Genomic DNA, 22,500 nt, shown 5'->3' with positions numbered 1-22,500 from the left:
TGTGCAAAGATTTAAGGACCAGATATCCCGTTTTGAATTCTGTCCGTTGAGGTATCGGGAGCCAGTGTAGTTTCTACAGCAATGGTCTAGCCGATTGCCATCTAGGTAGTTGATGGATCAGTCTGGCTGCCTTATTCTGTACCATTTGGAGCCTCTTAGTAATTAAAAGTGGCAGCCCTAGATAGATTGAATTAGCATAATCTAGATGCGATAATACCAGAGCCATCGTTACCTGTACTAGTGCTGCATGGGTAAGCATGCGGCTAATTTTCCTAATCTTACGTAGCTGATGGAAGCATTTGGAGACCACTGAGCATACTTGAGTTTTTAATGAGAGGTCTCTATCTATAATGACCCCGAGGCTCCTTACTGAGGTAGATGGAGCTGGTGGGGAGCCAAGTTCCGTAGGCCAATACTGTGGGCCCCAGAACGTCTTGCTCTTACCTGTGAGTAGTAGTTTCATCTTACTAGGGTTAAGATTTAGATGGTTTAAATCCATCCATTGACGGATAAAGAGCATAGTGGTCTGGAATGTGACCACTGACTTGGGTGAATTATCAATTGTGAAAGTTAACTGAAGATCGGTAGATTCTTCAGCTAGGTAGAAGAAGCTAACAAACTCTTCATCAGAGGACATCTCAAAATCTTTCTTAACCTTTCGCACCCTCCTTTTCCAGGCGTAACACCCTTAAACCTTGACACCTATAATCCTTGTAAAATTCCAGACTTTCCAAAAGGTCATTGCACTCAAAATAAACGATTTATACATCTGAAGCAAACCTCTGATGTTTTTTCATGTTTTGGTTTGATGCACACTGGTACTGTAATGAAAGGTTGGTTGGTTTTCATCAAGTAATTTGGAGACCATCCTGCCAAGATAGGAAGGCACTGCATAAACTATGAAGAGGGAAAATGTGTATGAACTCATCAAGAAAACGCATTGGAAATCCAACTGCGTTGTAAAATGTTCCTCCATGTCCTGTCCATCAATCCAAGCCTGCTGGGTGTACGGTAAAGACACGCTCTTTAAGATTACGAAGTGCCAGATGGAACTTGCTCCTAAACTAGGACTCCTTAGGATTATGGGTGCAATGGCGTACCAAAGGTGTCATGGGGCCTAATGCAAACAAGGAAAATGGGCTCCTCCATCTTGTTTGGTAGTATAAAACTTATAATTGGAGTTCAGTGGGCCCCTCACATTCCGTGGCCCCAGTGGCATTGCATCTGCTGTGCTATTGATAGCTAAGTCACTGTCTGAAGGGCTGGGACGGCTCCTCTGGGAGGTGAATCCAGGGGGCTTAGGACTCATGATCAAACAGATGTGAGCAATACTATCGCTCAAACAGAGTGGAGTGACAGAGTGAAGTAGAGTAAAGGGACATAGGGTAGAACAGAGTGGAGTAGAGTGTCCTGAGAGAAGTGACAGAGGGACATAGCATAGAGTATAGTGTTGTAGAGTAGAGTAGCATGGAGTAGAGTGTCATGGAGCAGACTGGCAAAGAGTAGGATGAAGTAGAGTGTTGTAGAGTAGAGTGGAGTAGAGTAGCGTGTCATGGAGTGGCATAGAGAGGAGTGTCTTAGAGTGGAATAGCATGGAGTAGAATGTCATGGAGTGGCATATAGTGAAGTACATTGGAAAGGCGTAGAGTGGCATAGAGTGAAGTTGCATAAAATGTAGTGGCATAGTCTGTCAGAGTGGAGGGGTGCAGAGTGACAGAATGAAGTGGCATAGAGTGGAGTATGCATGGTGTGGTAGCTTCACTGCCATTACAGACAATACATTTTCAATTAAAATGACCATTATGTTTCCAGAAATATACAGTTTTACTAATAAAACAATACTGCACGAAAAAGATAATTTGTGGAAATCGCATCATGTAGTGTATTGATTTGTTTTGATTGTATTAAAATATTTGTTTCCACCAACCTTCTGAGTTACAAAAAAAGTGTGCTTAATTTGTGCTTTTCTAATTCCGATATATTCTGAAATATTTGTACAGTTTATTTACTGGCATTTAAATTGTGTTGTATGTTGTGTGTAGTCTTTCCTTTCAACCCCCAGTACTCAGCAAGATTGCTACATAAATCAATTCACTCTGCAGTCAGAGAAGGAAAAGTAAACACCAAGCTCCCTGGGAAGACAGAGCATAACATTTGTCCTCAGTGTTGAATGTGCAGCAAGTGTGACAAGATAGAAACAAAATGTAAAGGCCATTTTATTGCTTATTCACTTTTGAACACAAGAATGATATTTTGCTACAGCACCCTCACTGCCATAGTTCCTGCACCCACTGCCCTACTTCCAGCACCCACTGCCCTACTTCCAGCGGCTATGGCATGGTTGGCAGAGATGTAGAATCAGTCAAGAAGAAAAATAGGAGGCAGAAAACCTTTTAGGAAAATACAGCACAGTTACTGCTGTGCACCAGTATACCAGGGAGACAACTTCAAACACTGCCTCACAAAAAAAGTATTTCCAGAAAGTGAGCGCTCATGGATGAATATAAGGAACCAGTCAGTCAGAGAGGTGGTAAACAGACTTTGCTCCACGGGATGGACCAAGACATGCTTAACAGCCTAAAATAAATAAAGCCAGCAAACAGAAACCAAGCATATGTGAGTTACAAATCACTAAGTCAATGGTAAGCAATGGGCAAAATAAATTTCCAGGGAGATTTTCAGAATGTCCCCAAAGTGTCTTTGAAAAAAGTTAGCTGCACTGCCTAGGGTTCGATTTAAAAACGCGCTTTAGTTCAGCTCCTCATACATATATAACAATATAATCCACATTTGTAAAGCGCACAATCACCCAGTAAGGGTCTCTAGGCGAAGATTAAGCAAGCTATTGCCCAGAATCACATGGTGCTGGGCTAATCTGCCACCGGTGCCGGGGATCGAACCGTGATCCCCAGATTCCGGAGTCAGTAGCCCTAGCCGGGCCGCCACACCTCTTCCACATATCGCTGTCTTTAGACTGTTGGTTGTCTAAAATCAATAAATTTGCTTATCATGAACTAAACTGTGCTCTGATTGACAATGGCACGGCACTTCTTAAAGTTCAGAGTGTCCGACCACAGAAACTGCACAACACACTGAAAAATAACCGCAACCAAGGGAACACGTCGGAGGGCGTTCTGATGCATCTGAAGAACCGCCGAGTCTTACAGTAATTATCAACATAATCATCGAATAATATTAAACTTGGTAACTGCTTTGGCATGAGAGCACATTCCCAGGGCTCACGTGGACATATCTTAATACAGAGATTAATCTTCTTCTAATTATAGCTCCTGAAAGCTCATTAGCTGCAACAGATAATTTTAATGTTGTGCAATGGCAGCTGACAAATGGCGCCGCTTATCAAGACACAAAAAGACACTGTTCACATTGTCATCCAGATAGACAACCATTAATGCCGTGACCTTGAAATGCTGCTCATTGGGGTGGGTAACGTAGAGATATCTTTTCCACATTTACATAGCTGCCAAGTTTTCAGTATGCACATGAGTGACATTTCTATTGTTTCAAGGCACCTATGAGTGACATTCACGTCTCTCAGGTGTGACACCTTCGGGGACACTTTATCACGAGCAGTGGATTAAGAAAATGTATGGTACAAAACGATAATCTTGTATTAATACCTACAGTGCAGTATCTTGATTCAATAAACCACTCACATCTGACATGGGATACTTTGTGATTTGTAAAGTTGCCCTGCGTCCTGTCCTGGGGTCCCATACCTTTCTCTAATATGTTATTATTAGCATTAACTAAAATGTAGCTGGCAATCTACACCAAATAACAAGGGTCTACAGTGGAAGAATTAGAAATTAGTGTTAGAAATGAATTTTGTAGTAAAAACATGTCATGCTATTTGCTATTTGAAAGTGTTGCAACTGATACGCACTGATATTACCAAAATTTATGAGCACAATTTTCCGATCTCCGTAGGATGGAAGGCAGTTTTAGCCATTTGGAGATTGTACTCGAACTTCATTTAACAAAAAAAACATCGGTTTTCAGCGTTCAACTTAGTGTGACACTCCCACTTTACTTAAATAGTTGATTACGACTATCACAGTCCTCTCCACCGCCATAAGAAGCTGTGGGCACTTCACTTACAGTGTTACCAGTGCTTGCTGCCACTGTCAACTTAGCTACCACCAGCTAGTGTGCCACACATTTATCACCCCTCGCTAGGGTGACCAGATTCTCAAAACAAAAAACGGGGACAGGTCATTGACACAGAAGTAGGACTATGGTTTTCAGTAACCATCGGCATAAAAGTAGGACTATTTGACAGCTGTCATAGACATAGAAAAAGGACTACAATGACAGCTCCCTCCACAGACGGAGATGAAGCATTACAGACAACAAATCCGACGTCTTTTATTGGTATCCCTCTCCTTTACGCAGCAGCATTAGTACTTTTTATTACATTTACACTTTTAAGGACTATAGCATATATTTGCCAAAAATCAATAAATCACAGGCTAGCAAACGCCAGAGTTACTAGCTTTATCAATGCTCGTTTCTATAGCTGCGCGTCAGCACCACGTAAAGTACAGCTCAATAATGTTGCTTAGTTGCTCATGACAGAAAAGCATGGGAGGTAGACTGAGGAATGCTAAATTGCCGAAGGGCAGCCAATGAAAAACAGGGACATTTCTGTGTTTAACAGGGACACTGTTTGAAAACAGGGACATTTGAGTCTCTTGGAGACAAGTGTCGGGACACAGGGACATTTCTCCAAAAACGGGGACCGCCCAGGGAAAACGGGGACGTCTGGTCACCCTACGCCCTCGCTGCCAAACTGTTGCTGCTAGCTGGCCACATCCTCACGCAGAGGTGTCTCCCAGGTTCTACAGTGCAGTCCGCCGTCTTTCTGGGATGGGGCCTGGCAGAAGCCTCAAGGCTGGAGTTGTGGACAGAGCTGGTCACGGTCGTGCTTAAACACTTGTGCGCTCTGCCGACAGTAAAAGGTCTGTGATCAGATGAACGGACAAACACTGTGCTCCGACCGCTAAATCATATGGCCATTGGTTAAGAGCTGAGAAGTTGACTTTTTTTTACAACAATCTCTGGCACGATGTTGCCAGGCTGGTGGGGGGCCAGCAGGCTGCAGACCAACATCTTGCTCCACGACCCTTCCGACAACACTGTAAGGGGTCAAACCGCACAGGAAGCACCACTTTTCTGCAGATGACTGGCGCGGCAAGGGAAAAAAACGTTTTTTGTCTGCCAGTGGGGCTCAAAGAGCCAATCTGCAAAGTGTGTGGCGCTGCTGGCCACCAATGGGGTGGTGCCTTTGCAGGAAACCTACAGGCAAGGCGCCGCCCTAGGGATCACCCACATGCTGACTGGTACACCCACAGTAGACTTGGAGGCAGGCTGATTTGGGCACGGCTGATTGATCTGTAAAGCCCTGGCCTCCTCATGGTTGAATTATCGTAAATGCTCTGCATGGTTAGTGAGTATTTTAGCTCCAACATAGTGCTAACATTCAACAGGCAGTGGCACACTCAGATCTGCAAGACAATGTTAGCATGCTGGGTGATGCTGCCTCATAAGCATCACGGCTCGTCGCAGTGTTGTACCAGGCACACTATAATGCATGATTGACGCGTTTTACTGCGGTGTTGTGTACACCAGCACTGAAATGTATTAGGCGTCCCCCCTCCGACCCCACTTAATGGAACTCTGCTTTTCTGGGGGTTTTTTTGGGGTCTTGACCTGGGAAAATCTACTATCTGTTTATATATATAAAGAGATAACTCTAATCACTAGTATATGCAGTAGACCTTTGTACTCTCTACCATTCCTATGTGACCCTTAGAGTATATCCATTCGTACCCCTTCCCAATGTATATAGAGATAACTCTAATCACTAGTATATGCAGTAGACCTTTGTACTCTCTACCATTCCTATGTGACCCTTAGAGTATATCCATTCGTACCCCTTCCCAATGTATATAGAGATAACTCTAATCACTAGTATATGCAGTAGACCTTTGTACTCTCTACCATTCCTATGTGACTCTTAGTGTATATCCATTTGTATCTCTTCCTTGAGTGACTTTACTACTTGTACATTTGCAATTTTTTCTTTCTGTTTGTATCTCTTCCTTGTGTGACTTTACATCTTGTACATTTGCAATTTTTTCTGTTTGCATCTTTTATGTAACGCATGTAATCCTAAATCCTTATATTTTGCAACTAGTTCTTATGTAAACCACTCTGACACCTTCAGGTAAAGTTCGCGCTATATAAAATCGCATTAAATAAAATAAAAATAAATAAATAAAAGACACACTTAGGCAGTCAGCTGCATGGCTGAATATGTAATACACTCTGGCGTATCCTAGTCACGGACGATATCTGCATAATGTATTTTTCCTAACAGTTTTAAAGTCAAGTGGGGAATGTTGCCAGCACAGCACATGTGGCTGTAGTGCACATGCTGTTTTGCAGGTCCTGCAGGACACTTTATGATGAAACCAGTTACATGCCGCGAAATTTACAAGAGAAAGCGTAAACAGGAACAACATTTGGCAAAGTGTATGATGATCCCAATCATCACCATTTTTGCAAGAATACTCGAAGAAATGTCTCTCGATATCAGTACATTTAACGCAAAAATATGTGCATATAAGACCTTGTAATGGCATTCAGAAACTGGAACTTACACTATTGAAAGCCGCCCCTGGCAGAAGGAAACAAGTGTTTCTTAGGCAAAACTCGACAAATCTTAAGAAAATATTGATTATGCCTGCAAGACAAAATAGCACCTGCACCACCATCAAAACGAACCAGAGGTAAAGCATGGGGCGTGTTTCTTTTTAAAACATTTAGAGAAAGTGTTGAAACCCAGAGCACATAAGGATCTGTAAAGACGAATTGTATAAATTCAACACACCGTGTTCAAACCCTTCCAGTGCTACATGACAGCATTTGGAAATAATGGAGAAAAAAAATATTGGTTGATTCATTATAATAAGTCTGGAAGAGAGGACTGATCCATTTTCTCGTAGTGTTCTTATTCAGAGTTTAAAAAGCGTTCTTGATCATAACAAGGGACCGGTAAAGTAATTTAAGGGTCGGCAATATCGAAAGTCTATTAACGCCAGAAATCCTTGATACTTCCGGGCCCTTAGGCACATCTCTACCAGAAGGGCCGAAATGCACTTGTATTCCACTGGGCATTTCCCCGGTGGGCTGAAGTGATTGTAGATTCTTTGCTTCCGAAGACTGACTACAACAGGCAGAGAGGGCTGAGAGAGAGAAAGAGAGAGTTATAGAGATAGGTGCAGGGATGGAGAGAAACAGGAGGTCAGAGAGAGAGAGAGAGAGAAAAAGAGAGAGAGAGAGAGAGAGAGAGAGAGAGGGGGGGGGGGGAGCATGGATGGATGGCTGAAGAGAGAGATGGAGCAAGGAGAGGAAGGGAGTGGGCTGGCTAGAACATTTTTGCCAGGGCTGCATTTTAATCCCTAGCCTGGCCCTGTTTACAAGCGGCTGCACCGAAGGTGGCTTCTGATACTCCTAACAGGAGGCCCCAGTCCAAAAAACCAGATATCTTTGTGGGACAGCACTTGAGTAAGCATAGAAAAAATTCCTTTGCCAAACATGCTTTGGTTGTTCATAATTTTCCATATTTGACTGCTGACATCATGTTGAGATATTTAACCAGGGGCAAAGAAGTGACGTCATAGTAGTGACAAAAATGGGTTGCAGGCCATGATCTAAACCAATTTCTTATAGTCATCTATCAAGTGCAGAAGCATTCAATGGTCTTTTAGAGAAATGAGGCGTCATCAGTGGAATTGGTCTCCTCAACAAGTGTGTAAATTACTGCTTACCCCAGCTGCCCCTCACGCATAGTGGCACTTTTACAGCATAAAGAACACACTGAAGAAGACAGGTTTATGTTCTTGTCCAGCAAAGCCCATTTAATCTTTGATAGCAAATAGTTTTCCAAAAGGCAATAAACAGTCATGCAGTCACACCCACAGGTTAGAGAGCAGCTAGGGATCCAAATTGCATATTGGAAAGTGTGACCAGTATGTGCTTCCCAAGTGTGCATCACGACCACAGCATTGCATAGGTCTTATAGCTGACACACCGTATCTAGCACTACAGTGAAGTGAAGACTGTAATACATTATTTCCCAGAACTCACAGCAAGCCATTCAGAAACCAGAGCATGTTAAGAAGCAGCAAGGCAGTACTTTAACAAGTAAAATAAACAGAGCATTCCTCTTCTCACACCACGCAGAGATATGGACAAACATGTGGCTTCAATTCGCCTGATAAAATGGGGGTTGGAGGGGGTTGTGTGTGCGTTTTTGTTTTGGGAATGGGGGCAGGAGGTAGAGATAGTCATTCAAAAAATGATCTAGGGTCAGTTGAATAAGATATCAAGTCTCTTTGTGGTTGGCAGCATATGGGTTTGTATATACAATTATGGGTATGTAGGCTACTTATAAAATGCAAACCGAGCCGCAGAGCACTGTACAGGGTGTGGGCTAAAGGCATAGGCTATCCAGTCACACACACATAAATGGTGCAGAATGAGTGGTCCACACACTGAGCTGTCAGATCAGCCCGTCAGGCACTGCTTGATTGCCCAATAAACCAGTCCAACCCCAGGGATACCAACAAATTAACTTTGACAACACCTGAATAATTTGTTGCATTAATGCGCTCTTCTTTGTTTTCTGCATTCCCACCTTTATTCTTTCTCCACCACCATCTCCCAATTGCTTCACGCACCCCTAGCAGGCATTTACATCATAATGCATGATCGTGCCTACAGAATGACATGACCGGGCTTTTATGAAACTCAATTAAGACAATGGAAAAAAGTAAAAACGTGAAAAATGTACTCCCTGTGTGGGCTTTTGTAGCAGGACTTAGGATGAAAACCGAGCTGAACTGAGAGAGCACATGGGGAGATATGGTTCGATTGACTGACTGAGAGACTTATAAAGCTCTCTTATGCCGAGGCGTCTTGGCGCTGGGTGAATATGATGCAGACAACAACAGATATTAAGGCCTTGAGAAGAGCGAGGTCTTTATCATTTTTCTAAAAACTGCCCTATTGGATTCTAACCTAATTGTCACAGGGAGGGAGTTCCATAAGATGGACACTTGGTAGGAGAAACCAGTTCCTCCCAATCTAACTCCTTTTGTTTTAGGGACACAGACCAATCCTGTATTGGCTGACCTGAGAGAGCGTTGGGGCTGGTATACCGAGAACAAAGTTTGAATGTCCCCATCCCCTCCTCCGTATATAGCCTTGTGCAATGGGCATAGGGCTTTAAAATTCACTCTCTGATGGACGGGGAGCCAATGTAACTCCTTAATCACCGCTGTTGGGTGGTATTTGGGTAGGCCAAGTAGGACCCGGGCAGCTGCATTATGGAGTGATTGAAGTTTTTTGGTCTGTCCCTTGCCAACTCCTAAGTATAGGGCGTTACAATAATCGATTCTTTACAGAACCAGGGCTCTGACCACTGTTTTTCGGAGTGACAGAGGAATGAAGGGCAGAATTTTCCGTAAATTTTTTTACGGTGAAATAGCATGATGAGGAAACTGGATTTATTTGTGAGGCAAGGTTAAGTTCCTTGTCAAACTCCAAAATCCCAAGTTCCTAACCTTAGGCAGAAGTAAAAAGTATTGAAACACAAGCTTCAACTGATAGATGGGTACCAAGGCTTCATCCAGAGTGGGTTCCATGTGGTCGGACACATTGCTTTAGTGTTGAATAAAAAGTTCCAGGTTGTTGAAGATGACTCAACTACTGACACCAAATCGATGGTCACTGGATGCTTAGGACGGCTTCTACAGCTCGGCCTCCAGATGAAATGACTGACAGGCAAAATCTGATGAGGTCTTATAGCTCTGACCTGACCTCATGCTGAAAGAAGCAAGGGATACAGAATATTTTCTAGACAGATGGAGGCACTTCACCCATTCATATGAACGTTTTCAGAAATGATCTACGTTTTTCAGCCGTAGGTTTTATCCCACAGAGGAGGCGGTGCTGGCAGTCACATAAGGAGATCCACAATTTCCAAGTTGATGACTTTGATTCCTACAGGTTAGCCATCTACCATCATACAAATACCTCTTTATAGTCTTTGTCACAGCCAAGTATGGGGTTGACTGTAAATAAGCTATTTCAGCAGGAAGTAGGCTGAGCAGAAGGTCTAAGGGTTATGTTGTTGAATAGACTTCCCCTGCATCTGTATTTATGTTCAGTCCAACAGGGACCTAGACACAATAGTGAACAAGTCTTCTTTTCTTCCTGCTTCAGCAATCAGAAAAGACTTCAAGAGGCAAACTGCTACAAAGTTGCTGAGTTCCAGCTATGAACTCTAGAGACAATCTTATGTTTCCTGTAAGAGCGGGCTCTTAGACTGTGCCATAACCAATATAGGACTGACAACATCTGTTGTTTTTGGATGGTATTCCCAGATTACACTTAAGGGCGGGAAACACGTAGGACTTTGCTTACATTAGGATCAGTGGGTGACCACTAAGGTGTTTGGTGCCTTTAAGCCCAGTCCCCCAGCACCATCTCACCAAGTTCCTGTCCGCAATTACAGGAGCATGATGTGGATGAGAAGCCTGGTTACTGTGAATGGTAATCTCCCGTAACCTCAATATAGCTCCCATGAGATATCTGCTATGCAACATGTGTGTACTTTGTAATGATGATTTGTAGTAACCCAAGACGTGTTTTTTGCCTCACACAGTGTGGAGCAACAACAGACAAAAGTAAAAGATGTTCACTAACCACGGTTCAATATAACCCTTTGTTGAGTTCCTGATAGGTCTTTATATGTAGAGAAAAAGTTTTATTTTGGGGTGGGGGAGGTCCCAATCGGTAAATGCATCTCTGCGCCCACTTGTTTGATATGGCTAACAGGAAGAAATCCTTTTAGGTACACGCTGTCCCCAAACAACCACACATTGATTTTACTATAAAGTGACATCATTAAAATTTGATGGTTTGCTTTCAGGCCCTTGAATCTCACAGGATAACTCCACTGTTTTCCAAGATGATACAGGGTTTTGATTGTTAGTAAGAGGAGTACTTTTGTCTCCTTCCCCAGTCACTTAATAAAAGAACCTAGTTTTGTGTCCAAGCTTGCAAGGCCCCTACCATCTGGTCAAGGAGCCAGAGAGCATTGCGTGCCCCAGATAAAACAATAGGCAAGGTTTCAAGCTACTTAGCAGAAGACCTCATTGAAGTTACTCTCAGGCAATCAGTTTGGTAAACTAGGAAGCACACTGCATTAAAGTAACATAACTCAGGTTATAAAAATGATTTAGAAACAAAATCTGACCAATTAATCTTTAGATGCAATAGTTTAACCACGTTAAACAAGCCTTTCAATTGTTTTAAAGGTAGGTCAAAATCACAATAGAGATAGGAACATAGACCATGTTAGGGAGTTGCAGGAATCTCTGCCCCGGTGTTGACAGAAACCAGCACAATGGCAGAATAAAAGGAAACGAACATTGCTCTCTGGTGCACTTTAAAAGTCACAAATGACTGTGATGAACCTGCCATCCCTCATACTCTGGGCTTTTTCTAAGTATGTGCTTGTTTAATAAATAAAAAACAAGGCCCTCGTAAGCATCCACATAATCCTAACACATGTATGGTCCATCTCCTTTTTTCGTATTGTGTAAATGATAGAGGAGTATATAATTTTAACACAAGCACATGAAGAATGAGGCATGTTATGGGTAACATGCATTAGCATAGATGAACATCAAAAAGATTGTGGGGCTAAAGTAGGTGGGTTGAATTCCCAAGTAGGCCACCTTTAAACAAATACACAATTTAAACAGGAATTGCACAGCAGAAGGGACGCACACATATATGGAACATGGCACTTTGTGGACACAGCTCTGGAGGATACTTGGAGAAACTACCGGTATTGTAAAGAAGAACCAGGGCTGGTGCTTGATCATTGCTGTTGCAGCATCTGAGCAAAGAGTTTGTTATTCAACAAGACATACATTTCATTTGTTTTAAAGAGCTGGTGAGGCCTGCCTTAACTAATCAAATAAGCTATCCACATAAAATACAAATCTGTTATTCGCAGCAGGTAGATTAACCCTCTGTGCTATTTTATGGCGAGCCAAAACTGACATTAGACAAAGTTCTGATCTCTCTCTCCCTCTCTCTAGCAGGAAGATTAATCATAGAGGCTGCAGTATCTAAAGTGGATCCATTTCACAATCCATTTGCTTGAATGGTTCTACCATTTGGCAGAATGAGCTTTTAAGTTTGAACTCCAGTGGGATGAAATTTCTGGGATAAGGGTAGTTAAGTGCAAGGACAGCATTATGCCTTGCGAAGGATTGCAGTTTGTCCTCAATCCATCTGCTCCATTTATTCACTCATCTGTAGTCCTACTATTGCTGCCATCATGTGTTTCTCTTGGTTAGTACTTATGATGCTAAGTTCCCCTTTATTGTTTCCTGGAGCAAGCGCTCACTTTAGACATCCTCTCCTTTATCTGGTCCAGGTTTGGTGCTGTCCTATTCTTTGAATTCCTGGGCAAATGGTCCATTCAAGGCAGTCTTCACTACTACCCAGCATTTGCAGATAAGTGTGCCATTTAAGAACAACATCCATACTATTTGCTGTCAGGCCTGGCCCTCTCTGCAGGGTCACCCCCAAACATTTGCCTTCACTCCTCCGGTTTTATGAACTCTTTTGTTGGCTTTTACGACTCTGTCACTTTACCAGTGCTAAAGCGTTTGTGTTCTCTCCTTTTAATGTGGTAGAACTGGCTTACAGCCCATTGGACATTTTATTTAGTTATATGTCCTTAGTAAAGTGGTACTACATGTACTCTGGGCCTCTAAATTAAATGCTACTAGTGGGCCTGCAGGATGTAATGCGTCACCCACTTAAGTAGTCATTTAAGCCATGTATCAGGCCTGCCATTGAAGCCTGTGTGAAGTTTTAACTGCCATTTCGACGTGGCAAAATAAATCTTTTACCAGGTTTAACCTTCCTTTTTAATACATATAATTTACCCCTATGGTAGGCTCTAAATAGCCATACGGCAGGGTTCAGAGCATTTAAAAAGTAGGACGTATTTAAGTTTTACATGTCCTGATAGTGAAAAACTCTTACATTTGTTTTCACTACATTAAGCCCAAATCTCCCATTGGGTTATTACATTTAATATTTGACAACTTTTGATTGGGAGCAGGTAAGAAGGTCATGTTTAGACTCAAATGAATTTTTATTGAAACCCCTCTTTAATGGTAATGTCAGATTTTAATTCACAATTTCTTAAATGTCACATTTAGAAAGTGGGCCCTTTCCGGTCCTAACCATTTGGTGCCTACAGTCTGTCTCCTGGGTCACTTGACTAGGTGTAGTTGGCAGTTGGTCTTTGTGAATTCCTCCCAGACAGTGTCACAAAGGAGGGCCGAGTGTTGGCAGGATGAGCAATCCTGACAAGATGGGTGGGCACAGAGCTTCCACCTATCACACTTACCTTTCAAAGAGTTGCCTCAGCACACCCACAAAAAACTTAACTCTAGTGGTTTCTGACCCCAGACATCTTGGAGCCAGGACCGGGAGAAAAGAAATTTCAAAAACATCTGTGGGGGGAAACTCCAGAAGCTTCTTCTTCAAAGCTGGCACCAGGTATAAAAATAGGACCCTCAGACCCACTCTTCAGTATACACCTGGTTCTGTGGATACTACACAAGAAGGATGGCTCTACTACCAAAAGGACTGAACTGCTGTTTGAAAAGAAAAACTGGACCTGCTCCCTTCATCACAGACAGAGTGACTCCAAGTATTGTGATTATTGTTGGTATATTTTTAAATAATTGTATACTTTTATGATTTCCTCTGAGAAACCGAAATAAAGTTATTTGAACGAACGGACTCCAAGTATCAGGTGGCTTGACCTGTTCTGGGTTATAGAGACACAACAAACTCCAGTGGCCTCCCTTCAACTGCCCAGCTGACCTGCTGCACTAGACGTGCCTGGACATGCAAATGGACCTGCCTGAGCCCTGCTGGCCCCTGCTAAAGTGAGTCCCTGATCCCCAACAGGTGGCTCCCTAGTACCTGAACTCTTGGCTGGCATCAGAGTGCACCCCTTTGAAGAAAAGGGAGTAATATTGAATGCATGGTCTCTGAGCGACTGGGCCAGTTAGGGCAGAGATCTTGCCGCCTATGACAACCGCAAACACAAAGCTCCAATAAACTGGACTCTACGTGCAACAATGACCGCCAGCTACGACCAGCAAAGAGAGATCTGCACTTCACAGTACATGACGACAGCACACATTGACCAACAATGCGAAGCTCTAGCAACACCCGTCTGCAATGCCAGATAGGAACTACGCGCTACAGCAACGGCCAGACACGTCAAGCCTGATATTTGTGCTACAACAATGACCAACGACTATGCTCTCCTATCGGCCTCCTCCACAACAAACTGGACTCTTCACACCAGACTTTGAGAAGGTAACTTTTTCAGGACTAACCTGGTCCCTGTACCCAGCCCATGCTCCACCACAGTCTGCCTGAACTTGTGACTTTCCCCCGGTCTAGCACAATCAGATATCAAGAGAATCATGTTGTGCTGTTAGGCGCTATACTTAAATTACATTTTTTTTATTGCATATCTCAGGTTGTACTAGTTTGAATTTTGTTGCTTTGGTGTCAAATAATTTATAACATATTACTCTGTTTTTCTACATTGATATGGATCTTTCTTTTGTTGTGTTTTTAATTTATTAATATTTGCCTTTAAGTTAAATATACAAAAGGGGGTGGTGATGGACGGAGCATCTAAACCAATCAAACACTCACACCCAGTCAAAAGTTCTGAGTTTAATCCATCACTGTTCTTTAGCCCACTCTGCCACCCCAGTTCAGACAGGCTTGCTTGAATCCAGTGGCACAGGGTCAGACTGATTTGCATATGGCCATGTCTGAACTGGGGTGGCAGAGTGGGCTAAAGAACGGTGATGGATTAAACCCAGATCTGTTGACTGGGTGTGAGTATTTGATTGGTTCAGATGCTCCGTCCGTCACCACCACCCCCTTTTGTACCACTTTAAGTTAAATATACACAATAGGAGTGGAAGAGGATGTATCTTCTAGCGCAGCCTCCTATACTAAACAAGAATTCACAATGGATGCTTAAATCGGTGAAGTTAAATCTACATGACCCGATTTAATATTTATTATCAAGTGGAGGTAGCCAAAAGATATTGGAGAAAACGCCTCGCTCAAACTTATCGTGGCATGATTCATCATAGGTGTCCTCACCACACCAGATTAGGTGAATACCACGCCGGCGGACTCATCCAAATTGTGAGATCTCATATAATTCTTGTTCTGGAATAAGCAAGAATCCAGTCATAAAAATATCCAAAGGTAAACCCAAGGCTTCCTTTTAGTAGCAATTACCCTTGATATGGTTAAAAGAAAGTCATAGGTGGATTCCAGCTGAGGTAGAATTATTAATCCGCTTGATAGTAAATTTTAAATAGGGTTATGTAGATTTGACTCCCCACATTCAAGCAGTTATCGTTAATTCATGCCTCTAAGTTAAGCATGACTGCTTTTTGTGCCAAGTTACCAGAAGGTTAAGCAAAGATTAATTTAGTGACCTTTATGGTTCACCCTGACAAGGACTGTGGTTGTTGCTTGAGTGGAGTAGGGTTCCACTCTCCGGAACCAATAACTCAATGTCAAATGTAGTATTTAATTGTTATCATGCAGCAGACATAGTGTCAGAGGAACTTCCTGAAGCAGGTACAGAGCTCACGTTGTTTGCAACTGAGGTCGCAATTCAAGTTCGACACCATAGTTGACATTGGAAATAATTTTGTGTATGTATATGGTATTTCTAACCTAGCCAAAAGGCAGGGGAGCACTATACAGGGTCAAAGACAAGCATGTTATTAATGAGTATTAGGAGAGCTCGCTGGATTGTGGGCATAACCCTAACATAACAGCAATGGATCATTTATATTCAACCGAAAGCTTCACATCACTTGAAGAGATGAATAGACTCTTGGGAAGGTGGACCAAAAAGCTACAATTCGATAATATGTTGCTAATAATAAGCTAATATACAGAGAGTACTATTGGACTTCTTATCAACATTTCAGTCAGTCATAAATACTCTGAAAGGACATATTGAATCAAACCCCCATACAATTAATTAGAGGAAAGCCAACTTGACAAGTGCCCCCATTAACATGAAAACACTCAAGGCTTTTATTACATGCAAGTGTAGATCAGATAAACCTGATTGTCATTTACAAAGTCATGAAGAGGGGGCTAAGGCCCTAGATCAGTTCCATGGCAAATAGTTGGCTACAGAAGAGAGAACATTCAAGTACCCTATGCTTGATCCATACAGCTACATCACTTACAATTTCAATGGTATACACAATACATCTCATGCCATTTTGTTGACCAATATTTTGCATATGAACTAGACGTCATACTATTTCATAAAGCTTTGTCTTCTCTTCGTGTGATTTGTGAGTGTAATGGATGCATTATTCGCTCGATGCGTTTTTTCGGTTGTGCTTACAGTCTATGTTGAATTTTTTGTATCCGTTGCGCTTACAGTCAATACTGACAAATGAGAATACAAATATGACAGCGTGTATGTGCCAACAAAGTGCAGTACCACACCTATCATTGCTCAGTGAAGTGAGGCTGTAGCACGTGAATAGCCAGGTTATGATCTATTGCCCTTCCCTTAAATGAGCAATAAACTCGGTATGAGCTCACATGTTCATGTACGCTTCAAGCGACACAAATTAACAATCAGGTGTCTTATGGCACTGTCACAATTTAGGCTCAAGGTGTAAGCATCCCTTTTAAACATATAATGTATATATTTCTGGCCATTACTACATTGAAATCTAGTGCTGTTTTCAATAAATCAATAGCATGAAAAAAGAGAAGACAAGAGTACCTTATAAGGTAATATGGCTACATAATAAATAAGTGTTTCATAACAGCTATCGGGCATAAAAAGGAGTTTTCGCTTTGATTCATTATAATAAACAGTTCAACTCGGTATAGTACATGTTACATCCTGTGACCCCTGCCCCTTTTGTTATAGTAAAAGAATTGTTGGAGTTGCCATATTTATATAGCTAACTTACTGTCCGGTACTAGTTGTTTATTGCTATGATACATGATCTAAGGATCGGAAACTATGTTATTAGTTGCAATGTTTATTTGTTTTATTTAATTTGGGATTCAGAAAGCCATTAGCCAGTAGTCTGAATAACAGGAAGTGTCCTTGGGTGTAGTGATGACATCTTTCTAAATCCGCAGTTCCACTGTTATTACAGCAAAACTGGTACATCATTAACAGTGTTTTAAAATCAACATCCAGAAACGTAAAAAGGGAGAGCTCATAGTTCAGTAGCTAAATATTGGTGTGCTCCCTCCCCCCCAGACACTCCCATGCCCCTTTTGCCAGCGGACATTGCATTTTAAACATTGGTGCCTCCCGCAGAGTAGAGAATTTTGAAAAGTATTTCACACTTCAAGAGCATGAAGCAAACTAAATCCATAAGCCTTATAGGGACAACTTCTCCTACACGTTCTAGACTTACAAAACCTACCATTCAAGCTTTTCATTTGTGATGCTTTTCGTGGCTAACCCTACACAAAAGGCACACGGTAACATAGGCCCTCATCACCAGCCGACTGGACTACGGCAACTCCCTCTACCTTGGAATTGCCGCACAACTCTAACAGATACTTCAGACCATACAGAACGTGGCAGCCAGACTCTTCTTCAGCATTCCCTGACGTACCGACATCACACCCCACCTCAGGACACTCCACTGGCTCCTCGTACAGAAGACATGCCAATTCAAGATGCGGACCCACGCACACAAGGCTCCACACAACCAAAGACCCGCGTATATTAACCACCACCTGAACTTCCACCAACTGTTGAGAAGACTAAGCTCTGTTCCTTTCACTTGCCCATACTCCCCGCATCTACCAAAGCAGAAGTGGAGGACGCCCCTTCTCCAACATTGCAGCAAAGACCTAGTACAGCCTCCCTGCGCACCTTGGGACCATCACCTCACTTCTGGAATTCCGAATGACCCTCAAGACCTGGCAGTTCAAATAAGCCTCCGGGACCTGCAAGCGCCTGGATACCTTATCAGGTGATTATCCATGGTTTATAAATCCTGATTAGTTGATGCATAATGTGATCAGAGGTTCAAACAAGAAGTCAGTATACAGTGTAAATACGTGGAGGCCTTGATGAGGCTGTATTACAGTGTTTCGGGCCCCTTCACTTCTCTGGGATTAGCAAACATAAATTGACAACAACCCCCTCCCCCCTGCTTCCTCTATGTGCTGCCAACTGCACTACTGCAGACTAATTATCCTGGTGATTTCTATACATGTAGCTGCACTAGTTTAGATCTCTTAAAGTGCATGTAGAACAGCGTTGATAAGTTTACTTCAGTAGATTCAACTGTTACGAACGTGTTCGTGTGACAAGAACACTACTGTACCAACCCTGGCAGGTCATCTTCATTGAATCACTACCTCCATATTTGTAACCGGGTGTTTGTTCCTCGACCACTGTCTGCTTCTCTTAAATTTATGGTTATAATGCTTGAAGCTACAGAGAATGAACGAAAGTAAATTGCATCTATTGTGAGACTGTATGGTTCGGATCTTTTGTGGTGCAAATTGCGCCCTCCCCGCCTTTGTGCACGAAGGGGCAGGCTCGAGTGGGATACAACAAGGAAGAGCTCTGCCCTCACAAAAACCACGATTATTTAAGTAGAGATGCACAGCGTGTACCACAGAGAGGAAGCGGGGCAACCAGGGCATGTTCGGCAGGAGCATCCCTGTGAACCATATATTGGACTCCTATTTACTTTGCACTCTGCTGCTTGTATTTTGAGCGCGCTCAATCTTACATACAATGCGGGGCTTGAGATACAGGAATGTAATTGAAAACGCCGGATTAGTATTCTCGTAGCTGAAGTAAAACTGCACTAGTTTAACCCTCATAAAGTGCACGTAGGAAGAGCATTGATAAGTTACCTAAACTAGATTTAACTGTTAGGAACTCATTCGCGTTATAAGAACACTTAATCAATAAACTGAAAAGCTGCGCTCATGGGAAAGCCGCACTTACCCCCTTGCCGGGTTCCAGTGTCTCCGAGGTGGTGACAGTGCTGCTGGTACAGTTATATCTCATCATTGTCCCGCTCGTGGTTGCCAACTCCTTCTAAAAGTGCTGCTGCTTTAGAGCCCTGACTTCGGAAGAGCTGCTTTTTTTCGTCCTCTGCCCCAAGCGACTTCCTAAGATCCAGAAAGACTCCACCTTTGTACACAGTCCAGCTGTTCCTCACTCCTACGCCCTGAGATAAGAAAGCAGCCCGCGCCCTCCAGCCAGCAACAGGTTCCTTCCCCTTCTGCTTTCTCTGCTCGCGAGGACGCGCACAGCAAGAGGACAGGCGCCGCTGAGCGGGCACGAGCACGTCTGTGGACGCTTCGCCTCCAGCTTCGGCACAGCTGCACCTGGATCACCTAACATCAGGGATGTCCTTCGTTGCCGGGCAACGACGCGTGTACCTGTGGCCCAGGAGTTACCTCCTAGACCTGTTGCACCGCATTTCCGCCATCGGATTCCATTGCCGTGATGCACGCGAGGAGGGCGGGGCTGGTCCACGTGAGGCCCTGTCAGCCTCACCTGGGCCCTGACAGGCGTGCTTCCTGTGTAATTAAGAGCAGGAATGTGAGACGCGGCCTCCATGGCATTAGAAGCTGCTGTGTGCGCACCAGCAAACTGTCAACACGCGCGGGATTACCTGCAGCCACCCAAGCTCAGAGAGATCATTGGCCACATCATGCACAACGCCCTAGTTTCCTACTTGCCCGAAGCAAAGGGCAGGTGTGAATGCACAGGCGTCTGTATTGTAGACAGACAGGAGCAGAACACTCCGAATGCCAAGTTTGCCTCAGTAGCTCATACATTTGCTTTCTGGTACTCGTAGTCCTGTCTAAACGTACCATTCAGTATTGCCAGTATCCGAACATAGCCTGCAGAGAGAAAACTGTGACTGAAAAAGCTAGCCAACATCCTCGAAATGTAAGGGCTCTCTAAAAGGAGGATGGATGGCCAGTGCAGGGCGGAGTGGAAACGATGCCATCAGCAGTCATAGCACTTATGGTTATGCTGGCCCCCTTGTAGTGTCATGCTGTTCCTGTCGTTTCCCCATGCATATTTTCAGGATGGAGCTGTCGGGTGGTCCCGTGGCATGGGTACTTTAGTTTAAAGGGGGCCGTCTGTAATAATACAATTTACAGTTTCCTTTCCTCAAATTTATGTCTCTGACTCCAAAATCTCTAAAATTACCCATAAATTAAATAAGGGTCGTCGGAGATTTGGCTATTTGACCTAATGTAGATGGGTGGACATATAGCCAGTTACTGCCAGGAAAAACCTGGCAGTAAGGAACAATAAAAAGTGCTCAATGTCTCCCATCTCAAAAGTGGTATTGTCTTTTTGAAAAAAAAAGAAAAATGTGTAAGTTTGAAGTACGGCTCTGTCATGTTGACGGAGCTGTATGCAATCTTACAACCCATTGGCAGTACCCAATGTGAGGGCGGTTCCTGTCAATGCTTCAAATGTGTGCTTGGCTATTGGACATTTCAACATTTGACAGGAGACGTCTCCGCGAAGGCAGTTGAGTAATCTATTTTGTCACCCTGACAGAGAAACATACTGCACGCAAACATATAAACCAGGACCTAAATGCGGAGAAGGTCTGTTGAATTACCTACTTGATTGCCCGAGAAAGGGCAACTCCTCCCAGTGGCCCCCATACCACTTAACAGTTCACCAGTTAAGTTTCTCATTAGGAGGATCCGAAATAGGAGGCAAAAAACACAAAGGGTAAAAAAAAAGAATCCTTCTTTGCAATTGTGTAGCTCTTGATTGGATTGTAGACGAAGAATAATATTGAGATGAATAGCAAGCCACTAAGCGTCCGCTGACATCAGGAATGAGGAGGAAGAGTCAAACATGACAAGCTGGAAAGGATCAAAATCAGGCACAAAAATAGTAGCTCATGGGCTATGAACATGATGAAAAATACGGGAACAAATACCTTATGATGCATTCATCACGTGTAGATACCTACTTATATACGATTTAAAGTGGAACAGACATCACAGGAACAGTCTTCTTTCATCTTGAATTAGGGAACTTGGAGAATATGAAGAAAGATTTCTGCTCGGACAATTAAGTGGAAATAGCTCTCAGTACGCTTAAACTTATGTTCGTTTTAGTGCCACTTTTGCAGCATTCTGATACTTCAAAGAACTTTATTGTGGAAACAGACACTTCTGAAACAACAATTAAAAAAGTTTTATTAAAAGAGCAGGAAGATGGTAGGTCAGAACCTGTCTTTTATCTATCATATATTATGTCAGAGAAAGAATGGGATTACCTAGTAGAGGGGTATGAGCCGTGAATATGGCTTGTACTGAATGGACGCTTTTTTGATAAACACTAGGGCACCATTTGAAATTTAAAGTGATTCCTGGATATTGACTTGTTTAAGAAATCTTCAATGCAGGAATAGAACCTCAGAATCTTCACTGACAACAAACTGGATATGACTGCCCAAGTCAAAGCAGTGGTCTCAGCCTAAGGATGCCAAAGAAAATCTTCATGTGGCTACCAGACAACACCAAAAAAACGATCAACCAAGCCATCATCACCAGCAGACTAGACTATGGAAAAACATGTATACAGGGATTACCAACCAGCTCTCAAGAAGACTGCAGACCATCCAAAATACCGCAGTCACATTAGTCCTCAACCTCCTACACTGATGCTACATCACACTACACCTTAAGGAACTCATATGGGCTCATGACACACAAGCATACACACTTTAAACTCCATACCCACACCTACAAAGATCTCCACAACAGGCCCTGCTTACCTAAACAGCCACATTCACTTCCACCCACCTTCCAGATACCGCTTCTTTGCCGGTCTCTTACTTACACACACCCAGGCCTACACAAACCAGAGCAGGGGGTCGGACATTCTCATACCTGGCCTCTAAAGCATGAAACAATCTCCCCCATCACATCAGAGCTTCCTCCTCTCTTTTTGACTTTCACAAGAAGCTGACAACCTGGCTTTTTGAGTAAGCTTCCATGGCTGGCGTCAGACACCTACTACAGAGCACATGGCTACCCTCACGGGTGATTAGCACGCTATAAAAATACTGAAAACATACTGAGTCATCAAACTCATGAGAAGTCTGTAATTTCAATTTCACATTTTTGCAATGGTTGAGACCTTTATTGATAAAATCAAGATGGCACAACAAAGTAGGAGTCAGAAAACCATCATCTAAATATTTCTTTAAAGCCATACTTTCTGTGTGTTGTGGCATCTGTGGACTT

The 22,500-nt window shown here is 43.0% G+C and overlaps 1 protein-coding gene across 3 annotated transcripts in view; it reads right to left on the bottom strand.

The window, feature by feature from the left end:
* Positions 1 to 19,497, bottom strand: part of MYZAP (myocardial zonula adherens protein) — a 465,570-nt gene extending 446,073 nt beyond the window's left edge. For 2 of the 3 annotated variants that reach the window (XM_078684911.1, XM_078684912.1), the window contains exon 1: positions 19,208 to 19,410. In XM_078684911.1, coding sequence (XP_078541037.1) covers positions 19,208 to 19,273 — 66 coding nt within the window. In that variant the 5' untranslated portion in view covers positions 19,274 to 19,410. Of the gene's footprint in view, positions 1 to 19,207 lie in introns of all 3 variants that reach the window. The other variant, XM_078684913.1, reaches the window with a different exon arrangement.
* Positions 19,498 to 22,500: the final 3,003 nt, after the last annotated feature.

Source organism: Lissotriton helveticus, chromosome 3_2 (assembly GCF_964261635.1).
Source record: "Lissotriton helveticus chromosome 3_2, aLisHel1.1, whole genome shotgun sequence".
NCBI classification, from domain to species: Eukaryota; Metazoa; Chordata; class Amphibia; order Caudata; family Salamandridae; genus Lissotriton; species Lissotriton helveticus.
Note: the sequence above shows the minus strand (reverse complement) of the source record. Positions and strands in the feature narration are given on the sequence as shown.